Source organism: Acanthochromis polyacanthus, chromosome 5 (assembly GCF_021347895.1).
Source record: "Acanthochromis polyacanthus isolate Apoly-LR-REF ecotype Palm Island chromosome 5, KAUST_Apoly_ChrSc, whole genome shotgun sequence".
In the NCBI taxonomy this organism is placed as follows: Eukaryota; Metazoa; Chordata; class Actinopteri; family Pomacentridae; genus Acanthochromis; species Acanthochromis polyacanthus.
The window spans coordinates 30,120,256-30,137,094 of NC_067117.1; the positions used below are offsets into that span (position 1 = coordinate 30,120,256).

At 38.3% G+C, this 16,839-nt stretch overlaps 1 protein-coding gene across 1 annotated transcript in view; it reads right to left on the reverse strand.

Annotated features, from left to right (window-relative positions):
* Positions 1-901: 901 nt before the first annotated feature.
* Positions 902-16,839, reverse strand: part of rspo4 (R-spondin 4) — a 52,411-nt gene continuing 36,473 nt past the window's right edge. The window contains exon 5 of the mRNA XM_051948526.1: positions 902-2,428. Within this exon, the coding sequence (XP_051804486.1) occupies positions 2,292-2,428 (137 nt within the window). The 3' untranslated portion in view covers positions 902-2,291. The remainder of the gene's footprint in view (positions 2,429-16,839) is intronic.

Genomic DNA, 16,839 nt, shown 5'->3' on the forward strand with positions numbered 1-16,839 from the left:
CAAAGTGTGACGTTAAACTCTCTGGTAACAGGTCTGCTCATGTGAGAATTCCTTCTTTTTTACTGACAAATACACTTTTGTGAAACACAATAGGCAGCAATTGTGTGTACAATCAGCATTTGCAGTTTCAGAAACATCCACCTAGTTTAATGAGATGATTGAGAGGCTGTGACTTTGTCTTTTTTTGTGTTTTATTATGTTTAGCCTTTCATATCTGGACTCTCACAAAACATATAGTCTTGATAATACATTCAGAAATTGCGCAATTAAAGGAAACTGTTGGTCCAATGATAATTTTTGGTGTTGTGTAGCTTATTAAGTGTTGATGACACCACAAAGCTGATGGTTGTGGCTAAATGGTGTTTTGTGTTTTTGCTGAGGAAGATTCCAGACTGAATATCATGGACTGGGGTTACCTAAATGGCAGCCATGATAGGAGGTGGTCAAATTTTCAAAATTAAGGAAGTCCATGAACAGTTTTAGTTATTAATTTAACCAAAACAACAACATGGAAGATCAGGACATACGTGTCAAAAAATGTATTGTAGATCGGTTGTAGTACCTGGTTGCTCCACCGGGTGGAGTCTCTTACAGTTCACGTTATGCTAGTTTTACGTTATCGATCGAGGAGGCGTCACTTGGACTATATGTGCATTCCTGTGCTACGTAGCATGTAGAGGAAGCTGCATTTTCTTTACCACAGTTGTAGGACCTTTTTTTTTCATCAAGTCTTTTTGGGCCTGACAACATGGCGACCTTTTGTTTATTCCAAAAGAAAGCTAGCTTTAGCTACAGACATTGGAAAAAAATACTAATAATTGCAGTTTTGAGTGAAATATACCTTTAAAACTGCAGTTTATTTGTTAGAAAATACTATTTGAGCGGACTAAATCTTTAAATCCTTTGGTTAAAATAAACCATTTAAACCATAACTTCTTTGTTAAAAAGTACTTTTGAGTGGGCTAAATCTTTAAAACTTTCATTTACTTGGGCAGAAAGTTGTATTTTGAGTAAAATAAACCACTAAAACCACAACGTGTTCGTTAAAAAGTAATACTGGGGTGGAATGACTCTGTAAAGCTTGAAGTACTTGGACGGAAACTGGTATTTTAGGTGGAATAATTCTTTAAAACCATACCAAAAGAATTTTTGGTGCAATAAACGCTTAAAATTACATCTTGTTAGTAAGATAGTACTGTAGAATAAACCTTTTAAACTACAGCCTGTTTGTTGGAAAGGGCTATGTGAGTGGAATAAAATTTTTAAAACTGGATTTTGGGTCTAACAAACCTTTGAAAAACAACAAAAAACATTATATTTTGGGTGGCGTAAACCTGTTAAACTGGAAGTTGTGCATTTTAGTAGTTGGTAAGTGGCGCTGTTGCAACGTACGAGAGTCTTTGATCTGGTCCTAAAACTGCAGCTTCCTCTGCTGCAGATACACTATACCGTCTGCATTGTGGGAATTTAGTGGGCAACAGGTATCTTTGTTTTAATAAAATTATCCATTGCTAATTGATTGATAACATGACTGGCTATCAGTTACTAAAACAGTTTGAATCTAAAATGTGCATCCCTGCTTTAAACACAGAAGAAAGATGCTTCAGTACTTCCTTTCTTGTGGTTGTTGGCATTTAGCATCGGACACTGAGCCAACCTCGATGAAAGGAAAGGAGATAAAAATGTCCGTCGGTTTCTTCCTGTCTTCTCATCTGCACTTATAAATTCTCCATCATGTCTTTCCTTGATGTCATGACATTTTCCAGAAAGTTTTGTAGTTTTTTATTTTATTTTATTTTTTTTGAAACACAATCGATGACTGCCAAGATGACTAATTCATGCTCATCTTTTTGAAAAGCAGACTGAGGAACTATAAATGTCATTGCTGCTTCATCAACACTGGAACTGAGCAAGTTGTAGGTGAGAAAATCAAACGGGATGAGATCTGTGAATGGAACAGAGATGTTGGGTGGCATTTTTGATTTAATTCAACTTCTATTAAACACTCAAGTCTAAAATATGCATTGAGGCCTGATGAAGGGAGATTTATTTATCGGCTAACACCAAGTTAGCGACACTCTCTTTGGTGGGAACTTTGACTCATCGGTTACATTCGTCAGTCATTCAGCAGAGGAATTTCTTACTCATAATTTTTATTAAGCTTCCAGTAAAGAAGGCTGCGGTGTCCGGCAGTGTGTTTTTAGTGAAGTTTGGGGTTAATTGGAAGCAGTGATTTGGTCACAGATTTCTGTTTTTCTTTTTAGGTGTTTGGTGGTTGGTCCGTCTCTTCTTCAGGGCTCTTGGTGCTCGGCGTCGGCGCCGTCTGTTGTTCCGTTCGCTGAGTTTCCAACGTTGTCGCTGGCGAGCAGCCGTAGTCGTTTTCTTTCCCTTTTTCTTCCAAGCCCTCCTTTTTTATTCTTTCTTCTTTCTGACAGATAAAGAAAGAAAAAGATATATAGCAAAGTGAAAACAGTAAATAATGCAAACATTCCTGTTTCGACTGGCGGTTTGCTTCGTTTCGCATCTGTGTTTCATTTCAGCTGCATATTTTGTGTTACCGTTTTTAAACAGCCTCACCTCAAGTGCACAAGAAGCACAGAGATGCTGCCGTTTGAGTCTTTCAATGTCATTTTTCTTACATTCATAATTAGTAAACAAACATTTATGTGTGTTATTTCTCAGAAGAATCAGTGAAATTGGATTGTCTCTGAGCAGCTCAACAAACTTTGATTCAGTTATTTTTCTTTATTAACCTCTGTTTAACCAGGAGAAATTCCATTGAGGTTAAGAATCTCTATTTCCCGACAGGCAGCAGCAAATACAAAACAGTTACAAGATTACACAGTTACAACACAATTAAAACACTAGCAAAATACCCCCATAATAATAATAATAAAGAATAAATTTACAGAGTGTACATGTTGTGAAGAAGATTCAGTCATGGTTAAAGGGAAAGAGTAAGAGAAATACATTTTCCTCTGTCTTACAGGATTTTAAAAAACAATTAAGGACTAAACAGTTAGTGAAATTCTGATACATTACAAGTGAATAATAAGACTTTAGCATTATTATTTTTTTGGGGGGAAAGGCCAATTTTTTACCCCCAAACCCATCAAGTAGGTTTAAAATGCATTTTATTTTTAAAGATCTCCAAAATTACACCTTTTTTCTGAGCAACAAACTTTAAAAATGGAAAGAATTGTAGGATTTTCAATCTTCCCTTTCTCATCTAGTACTCATTAGTGACATGTGACTCAGATCTGTTAGTTTTCTTCCAGAACAGTTTCATATATCTTTGGATTTTATTTTATTTTTGCACTGTCAGAAGTCTTTTGTGCAACAAGGACTTTGCATTGTACAGTACAACCCAACTCCTATGCCCTTGACATCCAGAAACTTTGGACTGTTTCTGGCTCCGATTCTGCAAACACTCACACCTCAAATAGAAGTAGCAGCTATCCCTCCACAAAAAGCTGTAATTACAAATGTAACTCTTTCTCCTCATTAATATCTGCTCATGTATTCACTGGCTTCCACTGTAAATCAGTTTATAAACATAACTACAGATCCTGGCCTCTTATGTCCGGCAGTCTGACATCTTTGCCACAGCTCTGTTATCAGTCAGTTAAAGACTGAGATCGCTTCACGCTGGAATCTCACATTTAAAAAGTATTGTGAGCAGCCAAATGAAAAAAGGGCATCCAAGCAATAAATAAAAATTGAGAGCACAAAAGCCTGCAGTATGAACGTAGCCTAAGAAACCTAATTATATCACACCGTCCTGCACTAGATGAGACCTCAACTTCCACTCTAACATCCTATAAAGCTTCCTGGAACTGTCTCTGCAAAGCTTCAGTCAAGAGCAAGTGAACACTTTCTTTTTGGTTCTTTAAAAGGTGGAACAAACCAATAAAACTGTAGCTTGTTTATTAGAAAGTACTATTTGTGCGAACTAAAACTTTAAATCTATAAGTACGTGGACTGAAAGTAGTATTTGAGTGGAATTACCCTTTAAAAGGGCAAGCACTTGGGGAAAAAGTAGCACTTGGTGGAATTGACCTTTAAAACCACAACTTGTTAGTTAGAAACTACTATTTAAGTGGAATAAATTTTTAAAAACTATGAGTACTTGGACAAGAAAGTACTATTTGAGTGGAAATACCCTTAAAAACTGTAAGCATTTGGAGGAAAAAAGCAGCAATTTGGTGGAATTGACCTCTACAGCCATAATTTGTTAGTTAGAAAGTCCCATTTGAGTGGAATAAACTTTCAAAACTATGAGTACTTGGGGGCAAAAGTACTTGGTCGGAATAAACCGTTAAAACTAGAACTTGTTAGTTAGAAAGTACTATTCGGGTGGAATAAACCTAATAAACCTTTAAAACAAGAACTTGCTTGTGAGAAAGAACGTTTCATTTCACATCCAAGAGGCTTCTTCAGTTCTGTAAGTGTCCAGAATTCATCATCAGCCATTTCGATCTGAAGACGCCCTTTGGATGAAAATGAAACATCTTCAGGAAAAGAAGACAAGACTGTCATGACTCGGTCGAACAGGAATTCTTCTGCTTCAAGGCCACCGAGGCTCTCAGACCTCCGTTGTGCAACAGTAGGCCCGAGTGATGCCCAAACAGCTGCTTCAGACCTCAGAACTTGCATTTGCCTCCACTGTGTTTAAAAGAGAAGAAAAACTGGCAGACCTTGGGGTCAATTTCTCTAATTTCCTCCATCAATTGTTGACATTTCGACCAAAGAGTGTGGAAAAAATGTGCAAAACCCGCAAAAAAGATAATATGTTTTCACGCTCTGTTAACGCACTTCAGGTGGGTGGAAAACTCTGATTGTGATCCAGGATAATTACTGTGAAGTATTGTGTAAACTGCTGCTTGTTGCTCTGTGCAGAGTCCAGATCTGACAAGTGTCAGTGAAGTATTCCTGGTGATGTATCTCTGCTTTGACAGGGGAATTTTGGCCTCAGAAACCTTTCAGTGCTCCTTACAGATCTGAAGTGTTGTCTGTTGTGAAGTGCTACACCAGAATTTATGTGATTTTTAAAAGCCAGCGGACTTTACATAAAACTTTAGTCGGTCTGAACTCAGTGAACAAATGCTTGGATATTTCATAATGTATCCTGACATATCAGAGTAAAACCTAACTGTATATCTCATATAGCTGTCTAATGCTATTTAAAGGAGGTTTTAGCCCCAGATAGAAAATGTGGTTTTGATGTTCAGCGAAAGAGAGCACGGCATCAGTATTTTTGGCTACGGTTTAAAAGTGGAATCATTTTCTGTAATATACAGCACTGATGTTGATTTAGAGGTTGGTTGGACATCAGAGGGCAAAAACAAATGCACTCAGAGAGGCAGGAAAGGAAGAAGAAAAGAGGCAAACCGAACAACTTATTCTTCTAATTACACTCGAGTCTCCGAAATGACTCAAATGTGTAATCACTAAGATGGTCCACGGAGCAAAACGGATTGGTTTCACAATGACAGCTGTAAAATTGTGAGATGCCTGCTTTTGTTTTCTATTTGCCTGCGTCGACGCTTCCAGAACACCAGAGTTCAAGTCCAATACAGGACCATTCTTTACTGATTTTATTTTCACATTTAGTTGCACTTTCAGTCGCCTTTACCTTTCATTTTTATTCACTGACCTAACGTACGTACGTCACTGTTTGGTTTACGCTACAGCACTACTTGTTTAAGTTTAGGCACCAAAATAGTTTGGCTTTTCTAACCATCAGTTAGTCTTTCAGCACCATTAGCTAACACAATGTAGCATTAGAACACAGGAGTGATGGTTGCTGGAAATGTTCCTCTGTACCCCTATGGAGATGTTTTCAGCTAGCAATGTTTAGACTCTGTTTATGATTAATTTAATGTTATCTTCATTGAAAAAATGGCTTTTCTTTCAAAAATAAGGGCATCTCTAAGTGACCTCAAACTTTTTGAACGACAGTGTACGTATATGGCGATATTTGAAGGATTTGGAAACAGCGATCTGCCCACTTTTTGTAGTTTTTGACAAAAATGGGTTAAAAATTTTGTGTTTTCAAGAATGATCTGACATTGGAAGTAGCACTGTAATGCTATATTTGGGTTTACCACCAAAATCTAAAACATAAATTATCACAGAAATTACATAAAACTCAGTTTGGATTTTTTGCGAGTTAAACCACTGCTTCAAACGTCCTCATTTAGTGCATGTTAGTATTGAGTTCCAGTGCAATACAGTCTTTCTGCTTAGTACACACTTTAATCCTTTAACCACTTTCATTCAGACTGCAGCAGAGAGAGCGTATCCATTCCCCCAATACCGGCTTGTGCACATTCAAAACGTACCTCGGAACCTTTTGCAAGCACTGGTTTCTTGTAGTACTGGTCAGGGTGGGACCTAGTTATTATATATCTGTTATTATTATTATATATCTATACTATGTGCTATAGACAAATGAACAATCTCCACTTAATTTAGCATCAGCTTGAAAGCAAAAACATAAATAATTAATTATTTTATATAATTGTAAATAAATTCAGGCATCAAATGGCTATGCAGGGTTAAAGTTATTAAACTCAATCCCAAAACTGCATTTCTGCATCCAGTGTGTTTCTTAGGTGGTAGGATAGTGTCTGAAATCTAGTGTGGAGAGGGTGGGATGTATCACAGCCACAAAAAAATGCCAAAAAAACTAATTCTCTACTTGAATGCCAGAACTATTGGTCAGAAAATACATTGTAGATTAGCTGTAGTACCTGGTACCTCTTACTGTTTAATGCTATAGAGAACAGAGGAGACATCATTCAGACTACAGGGATTTGTGTTTCAAGGAAGGATTGTGGGAGTTTAGCTATCAACAGGCCCCATGACAGAGACTTCTGTGAGGCTTAATGACCTCTGGCCAGCACTGGGATATTTAATACAAAGTGTCCCATCATAACTGGTGCTCTCTATGTAAGAGAGCTTCAGTTGCTGCAGATGCAATTAAATGATTGAGTTACCAAATGACTCTGGTATTGACCCCAACGATCCATGACGTTGGTTCAGGACATTCAGTGTAAAATACGCCGGGGTAAACGGTAAAAATGGAGCTTTAACTGTTTTCTATATTCCCAGAGTGGTGAGTCCTGCCCCCGGAAATGCCCCTAAAAGCGGATCTTACAATCTTACAGCCTTATCAGGAGAAGTAAAGGGGAGACAGATAGTGCCATGATCGTCTCTGTCACTGCTTTTAACATCGAGGTTTACCTTGATTTAGAGAATTATTCTTTATTGAGGCGTCGGAGTGTTTTCAATACAATCTGTTTGTCTATAAATAGCATTATCCAAAAATGGCTAGACCGTATTTCACGAAACTTTGTGGAGAGGTAGAGTGTGGCCATTTGCACTTGGATGCAGATCTGGATTACTTTCTTTACCCTGAAATAGATCACTGCTACTCTCCCAGCGCACTTGAAGTTACTTAAACAGCATCAATTCTTTTCTTTTTTTCTTATAGTGATGGTCAAATTTTGCAATTAATCTGAGCTGAGGGAGGACATATGTATGAATCACGGGTCAACTATGCTCAGTGAAACCACTGTAACTATGTAACGATCGTTTTCCTGGATCTCAGCTACAGTGGTGCAACAAATACATGTAAAAGTAGAATATTTTTACTTAATTTAAAGACCGTAAAGCTGTTTAATTTTGGCCTAGAAATTATCTGTGACTGAGCAAAAGTGGGAAAACGTGAATGATCTAAACAATTATTTGGCAGTTTTCAATCCTCACATCATTTTTCTTTCAAATGTCTGTAAAATAACAACATTTTTGCTGATATAACTACAGTGAAAATAGTCTCATTTTACTGTTAAACATTGTCAAAGCAAAACTGACCACTAGTAACAATGCATATAATTGTTGTGAACATTGATTAAATTTTTTTTCCTGTTTTTATTTTTATTTTTTATGGTTAACATGCTTTAAGGACTTTTTTCAGTGACTTCATGAGATATTACTGGAATTTGACAACTGTGGAAGATTAGTGAGAAGAAAAATCTTGATGCATTTTAAAACATTTTCCTGTGGACCAGTGAAGCTAATATTGAACTTTTTTGGCTGCAGCACATTAACAGGCATGTTTGGAGAAAAAATTTGCAGTTTGTTTTTCTTTTAAAGCTGCAGCTCTCCAACTGTTGAACTCAGCAGCTGGATCCATTGAGCTTCATGCTGCTGCAGTCAGTAGCGGGAGGAACATTTCACTGTTCGACAGAAACATGGATTCAATTAAACGGCAGCAAATTTTGGAAGCAAACATCACAGCATCTGTACACAAGAAGGCATAATAATGATCCTGAACACACCTTAAACTACACAGTGAACTAAAGAGTCCCAAGTTGAAGATTTGGCCCTTGTAGTCCTCTGATCTAATCATCAAAGATCTGTGGAGAAACTTCAAACCAAATAAATTTTCCTCAAAATATTGAAGAAATGTGCCTTCTTAACTATTTGACTTCTGGAAATCAAGCAATTAAAACACTTTGACCAGTTTGAAACATTTGCATGGTGCTCTAATAGTGATGTTCTAAAGTGTTGGCATATTTACCCTCAGCTACAAGCTAGTTGTTGAACACTAATGGTCATAGTAACAAAGCAGAGACCAGTTCCCTGACAAAACCTTGTAAAATTGAGCTTACTTAAGTAGAAATTATGATAAAATACTTTATATTGGAGTTGCTTAGGTGAAGAAATCGTGTTTTGTTCAAATTGCGGAGTACAAACTGGACAGAAAAACAGAATATGATGTTCACGACATCAATAATGTTTTAGAATGTCAGTCAAATTTGTAATTACCAAAGTTTGAAGGATAATCCCGACGACAAAAGAGCATTTTTTTTCTATTTCATATAATTCTCTCATATCCGTTATCATCAAAACACCACAGTTTTTGGCCACAGTCAAAGAAACTACATCCTCCAAAGTCAATGAATAAAGAGGCTGTTTGTCACTGATTTCTAAAGAAATACATTTTACATACATAGTGCTGTTTGTCTGTAGATAAACACAACATATCTAATTGTTACTGGCTGCATTTTAGTAAAGACAAAAAAAATAGAGAAAAGTTGAAGTTCAAGTTAAAAATTGGTCCTGCAATTCTAAAGTTTAATTTATCCAAAGCGATCTATACATCTGAGAGTCGATACAACAAAAAACAAGGATCTAGTCAGGAGAAAACAACCTGGATAAGAGCCATAAAACAAGTTCAAGTGCGATAATAGGGCCGTGGAGTCCAGTGCAAAGGTGAAGAGCGGAGACTTTAGTTGAGTTTAGACACTCTGCAGATCGAACAGAACAAAAATCAGTTCGGTAAGTCCTAGTAAAAGGTCATGATCGTTGTTAAAAGAATTCAACATTGACTAATAATTAGAGAGAAATCAAAGCCTGCCTTCATGAGACTCAGACATTTTGATCCGACCATTAAAGCTGAAGTATGAGGCATTATAGAAATAGAAAGAGTAAGATGATGAAAGCAAAAACACCTGACATCAGGACTCCCTATCAACACCCGAAGGTGGGCTGTCTGGGAAAAAATACAGAAAAAACGATACAATGAAATGGAAAAATACAGATTTTTTCACCCTATGATGTGCAGGTTGGCTGTCCTATCAGCTCCTGATTGGCTTTTTCTAGACAATCATGAGCTGCCACAAACCATCCATCCATTCTCTAAACACTGCTTAATCCTCATTAGGGTCATGTGGGGGCTGGAGTCTATCTAAGCTGATTTCACCAGTCAGGTCACCCGTCTATCACAGGGCTACATATACAGACAAACAATCATACTCTCATTCACATCTATGGACAATTTAGAATTACCAGTTAACCTCAGCATGTTTTTGGATTGTGGGATAAAGCACCCAGAGAAAACCCAAGCATGCTCACTGAGAACATGCAAACTCCATGCAGAAAGATATCGGATGCGAACCGGGGAACCAGCTACAAGGCGGAAGAGCTAACCACCAAATCACTGTGCAGCCCTGCCACAAATCAAGTTCTTTAATTTATATGATTAAAATTGAAAAGTCTAAAGTACATTGCATGTCGTAGGTTTTACCCCAACAACTTTCAAAGATTTCCTGAACAATTCTGAAAACAATTCTGCTTTGGCCCAATTTAACGCTGATCATTTTAATTCCTGCAGACACAGCAGTCTTATTTCTCTCTAGAACATCTCCTTCTGTTGATTCAATTTATAGTCCAGCAAATGTCCCTGCAGGTTCCTCAACATGACAAGCTTCCTACTCGGGCCTGAAAAAACTCGTAAATGTAGCAACAAAAAAAGTGTGATGTTGAGAAAAACACAAAGGATTCAGCAAGACTTATGACTCCTCTTTCTTTCTTTCTTTTGGCTTTCTCTCCATCTCATCGCATCCAGAACATGTGGACGGACACTGAGCTCATGATTACAGAGATAAAGAAAACACAGATGGTGCTTTTACTGCACGTGAGTTCACATCCATCAATCTGCCCTGCAGCTCCGGTAGTGTTTTGGTGTCAAAGCTGCCTTGGTGGATGCCGGATTTCCCATTTGAAACCTGCAAACCGGTGAAAAAGCCTCAAACATGGCGTCTCTGCTGCAGTGAAACTTTAAATCCATGCTGGAGGTGGGTCCCTGAACGCTTCTCACACGTTGCTCTGAGTGATATTTACTTGTTTATCTCTCACGTCAAACACCGGAGTGATGAGGAGGATGTTTATGTCTTTCCTCCCCTCAGTTACAGGAAGTGTGCGGTGCCCTGCTGTCATCTGCCCTTCATTAGTAATGAGAGACCTTCCTCATCGGCTGCTTAAATCCCCTCCTGTCTCCTCTCCTCAGACTCTTCCTAAAATCAATCAGTTCCTCTGCATTTCTTTTCCCCATCTCCGTGCCCTCGCTCTCGCCTCTCCCTGCCTGGAATCACTGTGTAATCTGTCCTTCATTAGTGATGCTGTCACAATGGCTCTGATTCTGGATGCTGCGCTGATGATCAGGAATTAAGACAGGCTGTCCTGAGATGCCTCTGGACTTCCTCTGAACCTCTTCCTCTGTGGGACATTTACATAGAAATGCAGTGCCAGAGTTAGCAGACCTGTGTGCATCAGCATCTACTGCACGTGTGCTCTTTCTACATAGATGTGCAGAGCTTTATGCACTTTCAAGACAGTTCTTGATGACTGTGAATGCTGCAGAATGAATCGACCCTTCCTGATGGTTCTGCTTCATGGATAAGAATCTACATGCTTCTCAGCTTTAAGGAAGCGGCTAATTCTTGACAAATGCAGCAACAAAGCTGGAAGAACCCACCAACATGCTTCACTGCTGACTACAGACGCTCATCCTCATTGTGCCGTCAAACCCTTCGGCAAACTAACTGATATCTATCAGTCGGTGCACTGAACCTGCCGCACTTTTATGTTTTCATGCACGGATGAGTCACTCGGTTTTGTTTCCACACCGGCTCTAAGTCGTGAAGGCCTTTTCTCTCGCAGACTTCTTTGGACAGTGTCAGGATACTTCAGGGTTCCACTGGTTTCAGCTACTTTGGTGCTACAGGAAGTCTTCTGGTTTGTGGAAAGCCTGCTTCATGCAACTTATCTGTTTGCTGTGAAAAGTTAAAACACCTTGTTGATGCAGGATGACCAGCTTTAACAATTGTGTCACATTTCTAGATCTCAACAACACCATCAGCAAGTTTTGTTCCGCAGCTGCGTTTGCGAACTGTTTGGAATCTAAAATACCTTTTTTAAAAAAAAAAGTATCTCTAAAAAAAGTATCTCTAAAATGTCTAAATCCTCGTCACAGAGCTGCGCGTGTTCTTAAAATGTAGGTCTTCATCTTTATTTGTTCATTCTTTAGCATCCATCCATTAAAAATGATTCATTCTGTAGTAGCAGGTGGCTCATCACTGACCGGTGGCACCAAATGGTTTTGCAGAAACCAGAAACCTTCCACCCCCTGACTCCCCCCCCCAAAAAAAAGAAGAAAGAAATGCCGTTTGGAAGACGACTAAATTTGGTTTCGTGCAAACTCAAAACCTCTCCAGTCAGACAATGTCCAGCTTTACTGATGGAGCGATGATAAGTGGTAGATTTGCAGGATCATCAGGCTGATTTTCCTCCATCTTGATCAGCTTTTTGGTCGTGTTTGACATCTGCAGATGGTCCATCTGTTCTGCATGGCTTTCAGTGGTTAGAGCTGACTTTAGGGTCTCACTGTGTTTTAACTGTCTGGACCCCAAAACAGGTTTAGAAGGGTTGTTGTCTTTAAAAAAAAAAGTCAATAAATATAATCAGTAAAATTGCAGCCAAAAACTATAAAAACAGAAAAAATTGTCAGATGATAAAACTTCCTTGCAAACAAATCATCTGTGACGTCGTTCTAAGCTTAAAATCATGATATTCAATAAATATAATTTTATTCTACGTCTCATTTGAAAAATTCACCAAGGACAAGCCGTTAACTCTAACTAGATTCTGCAAAAATCCAAAAAAATTATGCTCCTCATCGCAACCGTAAAATTATAACTGACTCAGCTGTGACCAACAGTCATGTGTCAAAAACTCACCTGAACTGCAGGCAGTGTTTAAACAAAGCAGACGAGCATCGAGGCAAATTAAAAATTTAAATAGTCAAATATTCATGGGATTTACAGTGTTATTTTTCCAGCTTCCAGAATACCTGTGGACACTTTAGCTTTTTTTGGAGATCCTTTTTAATATAAATATATGAGTCTATAAATTCGACTTTTATTTATTTATTTTCCTTTTTTTTTAAGTATTTATGGCTTAATAACTATGTCATCTGGCACAGAAGACATTTGTGAGTTCTCTCTATTTCTTCATGGTTGTTCTGTTTCCATAGAGCTGCAGGACTTCGTATTCCAGTGAAAATTCGTCAATAAAAATGGAACGTGAGCAAAGAAACGTCCAGAAATTGCTGGGAGTTCAGAGGGTTAAGACTCTTCAGTGACTCTATCTTGGATCTTTTAACCCTTCTAAGTGCTCTTTTATTGCTGCTCGATTTAAAAGCCTCCTGTCTGGCCTCTTCTTACATTGATTCAAAACACATTTCTACCTCTTAGCCATCACCGGTAAGACTGATAGTAAAACATCTGTACTGTTGTATCAGTTGCACATTTACAGGCTCATCAGAAGATCCAGAAGATGAAATTCTGAACATCAAAAGCACGTGATTTATGCAAACGCATCGTCTCAGACCTGTTTCTAGCCACGTGCGGAAATAAAGCTGCTACAGAAAGTGCCTCTCCTTCTTTTTGTGATTTAAACACATGTCAAACCAGAAACGGAGATGGCGAAACAGATGAGCTGTAGTTGGGATGTCATGAGAGCAAAGCATCCTTCAACCATCTTAACAGAATCAGGCTTAGTGCTGGAAAACTGCCCTAGTCATCACATGACAACCAAACCGCAGGCAGACCGACACGCAAACACTAACCCCGTTCATTGTGCGTTGTAGAGACACACAAACGTCCTGTTGCATTCCATTTACGCTCTAAGTTAAAGGCGGCGCGACCACATCACACAGTCTTGGATGGATACGCTCGGACTGTGGATGTTTGTCGTCTCTCCTGTCGAAAACAAGGCTCTGAAGTGTGCTGCCGGTTCGCTAATGACCTGCGAGCAGCGAGCCAAGGCTTCTCAGAGTCCAGGCTTTCAATCGGAATAATACACTAAATTTCATGTCACGGGCAAGCTCGGTTGTTTTTACAATAAATGCATTTCCTGAGAAAAAGTGAAGTTTAGCGAGAGCAAACCTGTTTTCTGTTATTTTAGTTGGATGTCATGGAGAGACTAGAAATATTTGTAGGGTCCATGCAACTATAATACACAAAGTCAAAACAAAACACAAACTGTCAGTTTTCAGTTTTATACACCATAAATCTCCAGCAAACTCCCAGAAAACTGCAGGTTTGCTGCAACCTTCAGACTTTTCTATTTGCCTCTGGCTTTAATTAAACCGAATCTGAGACTTCTGAATGGATTCAACTGAATTGTAACTTTCTCTTATCTTACTTTTTTATTTTTAATTTAAAGTTTTAATGGTTAAAAAGTCTTTTTTCTAGTGTTTGTTTCAATTTTTAAGTTGACTTTGAAACAAACTCCCAGAAAACTGTACATCTGTTGCAACTCTTTCAAGATTTTTTTCCGTTTGCCTCTGTCATTGAACCAAATCTGTGGCTTGTGAATGATTTAACTGCACTGTAACTCCCTCTTACCATTTTATCTTACTTTTTTATTCTTAATTTGAAGTTTTAATTATTAAAAATGTCTTTTTTATGCTTGCCTTGATGCTTTTCATGTTTTTTGTGAAACATTATGAATTACCTTAGCCAGCAAAAAGAGCCACATCATGCACACTCACACCTACACCCAGTCTGGATTCATGATTTAACTACTACACATGTTTTTGGACTTCAGAAAGGATGCTTAAAGAAGTTTCCACTTAAGACCTCTCCTTGTTCTACAAATGTATGAAGTGAAAATCCTTAAAAAAGAAAACACACTACCTTTGCAAAAGTTTGGGGTCACTTAGAAATATCCTTATATTTGAAAGAAAAGCATTTTTTTCAATGAAGATAACATTAAATTAATCAGAAATACAGTCTAGACATTGTGGTAAATGACTGTTCTAGCTGGAAACGCCTCATTTTTAATGGAATATCTCCATAGGGGTACAGAGGAACATTTCCAGCAACCATCACTCCTGTGTTCTAATGCTACATTGTGTTAGCTAATGGTGTTGAAAGGCTCATTGATGATTAGAAAACCCTTGTGGAATTATATTAGCACATGAATAAAAGTGTGAGTTTTCATGGAAAACATGAATTTGTCTGGGTGACCCCAAACTTTTGGATGGTAGTGTATATGTTTAGTTTTGTCCTTTACCAGTAATCTAAATAGTGCATATTTCTCTATAGTGAGCTGTACATAGTTGTTTTGGTGTCCCACGACAGGAATTTATGGATCTATGAGAGTCCGTATCAGCATGATGTCTGTTTGTCCTGTTGTAGACACAATTAGGTGCAAAAACTTCATGATTACATGATTTATGAATCTTTTTAATTTCAGTAGTCAACTGACTGATATTTATAATGCAGAAAAGGCAAACTTTGTCTTGCTCCAGTTTATGATCATTTGCCGCTTTTCTCAGTTTTATTGTCAACTTAGGCTGCAGTTTCCAGGTGAACTGATCGAATAGCTAGTTGATGGATCTCATTATGATGAAATTCTCATTGGTCATAATGAGAAAAGCGTTACATCAACAGTATCCCAGGATGAATCCATTATTCTTGCTAGCAGGAGTAACAGATTACCAATGAATATCCCCATAGTTTCACAACTTTGAACTGGCCCAACTTTTCGGCTGAACTGCAGGCAGTGTTTACACAGAGCAAAAAGGTTTTTACTGCAACTTGGTTTTACTGCACAGAAGCATTTGGGAGGAAACCAATGCAAATGCATGCGAACTCCTCAGAGAAAAGCAGCAGTTCAAAGCCAAAACCTCCTTGTTTTGAGGTGACACTGTTTAACCACACAACCACTTGTTTGTAGAATGGCTTAGTTCTTACAAAACTTAAAAGTAAATTGTTGTTCTGCATCATATTCTCAACATATTCAGGTGTTCTGGGTTGAAACTGCAGCGTAGTACTGTGATTAATCTGCACAAAATGGCTAAAAGTCCCTTTGATGACTTACCTACTGGGTCAGTCTGTGTCATTTCTGACAACAATGTTTCGCTCAGCTGTCTCAGGTTTTGATGGGGATACTTGTTTCTTTATTTTGGAGTCCAATTTCTTTTTCTTTTTTTGGCTTCATTTTTACAATTGCATGTGTTTTCAGACCTGCATTCAATATCTCCAGAAACTTAACTGCCACAGCCATGAAATTTAGTGGGGACACATTTTCTCAGTTCTCACAATTTAACCAAAGTATTTTAAAGATATTGGATACTCTAAATTGCCCGTAGGTGTGAATGCGAGTGTGATTGTTTGTCTGTATATGTAGCCCTGCGACAGACTGGTGACCTGTCCAGGGTGTCCCCTGCCTTCGCCCGAGTCAGCTGGGATAGACTCCAGCACCCCCCGCAACCCTAGTGAGGATAAAGCGGTGTATAGAGGATGGATGGATAGTTTTGGGTTCATTTTCACAAATATGTAAACACTGAACAAAATCTGAGACACTGCAGCAGCAACATTTATCCTGAATCTCCGTCTGAATTAGCACAAACTGACCTCGTTAACTTTCACAACAAGCAGCAACATCCAGACAAAAATAAACTACGATTCACAAACACATTAGCATGCAAGTAGGCTGTAGGATATGGCAAAGAAAAAGCAAGTAAATGATTAAATGAGGTTTTGAAAAGATCAGATCACCAAAACCGCTGCATGTCAAATACTCATACGGATGTCCAGTCATGGTATTATTGCAGTTTTCTGCATCTGCTGGTTATTCAGACAACAGTTTCTCTGAGATTTTTTCGAGACTGTCCCCACTATTTGGTCAAGTCCTCCACAAGATATTGATGTAACAAATTAGAAAAAGATGTTATAGAAGTTCAGTTTTGGAAGGCGAAGACAAAAAATTTTGGAGTAAGGACTTGTTTCTGAGCACTAAATTTAGTTCACTTCTATTGTATTGTGTAAGCTGAGATGCAGTCAGGGGTGAAGGAGATGAGAAAGTATGAACTGTGACCCTTTGAATCCAGATAGTATCTCAATGAGATGTGGCCATGTCTCCGAGGGCTAAAATTTACTAAACAAAGACAAAAAGGAAGAGGATTTTATCCGAAACGCC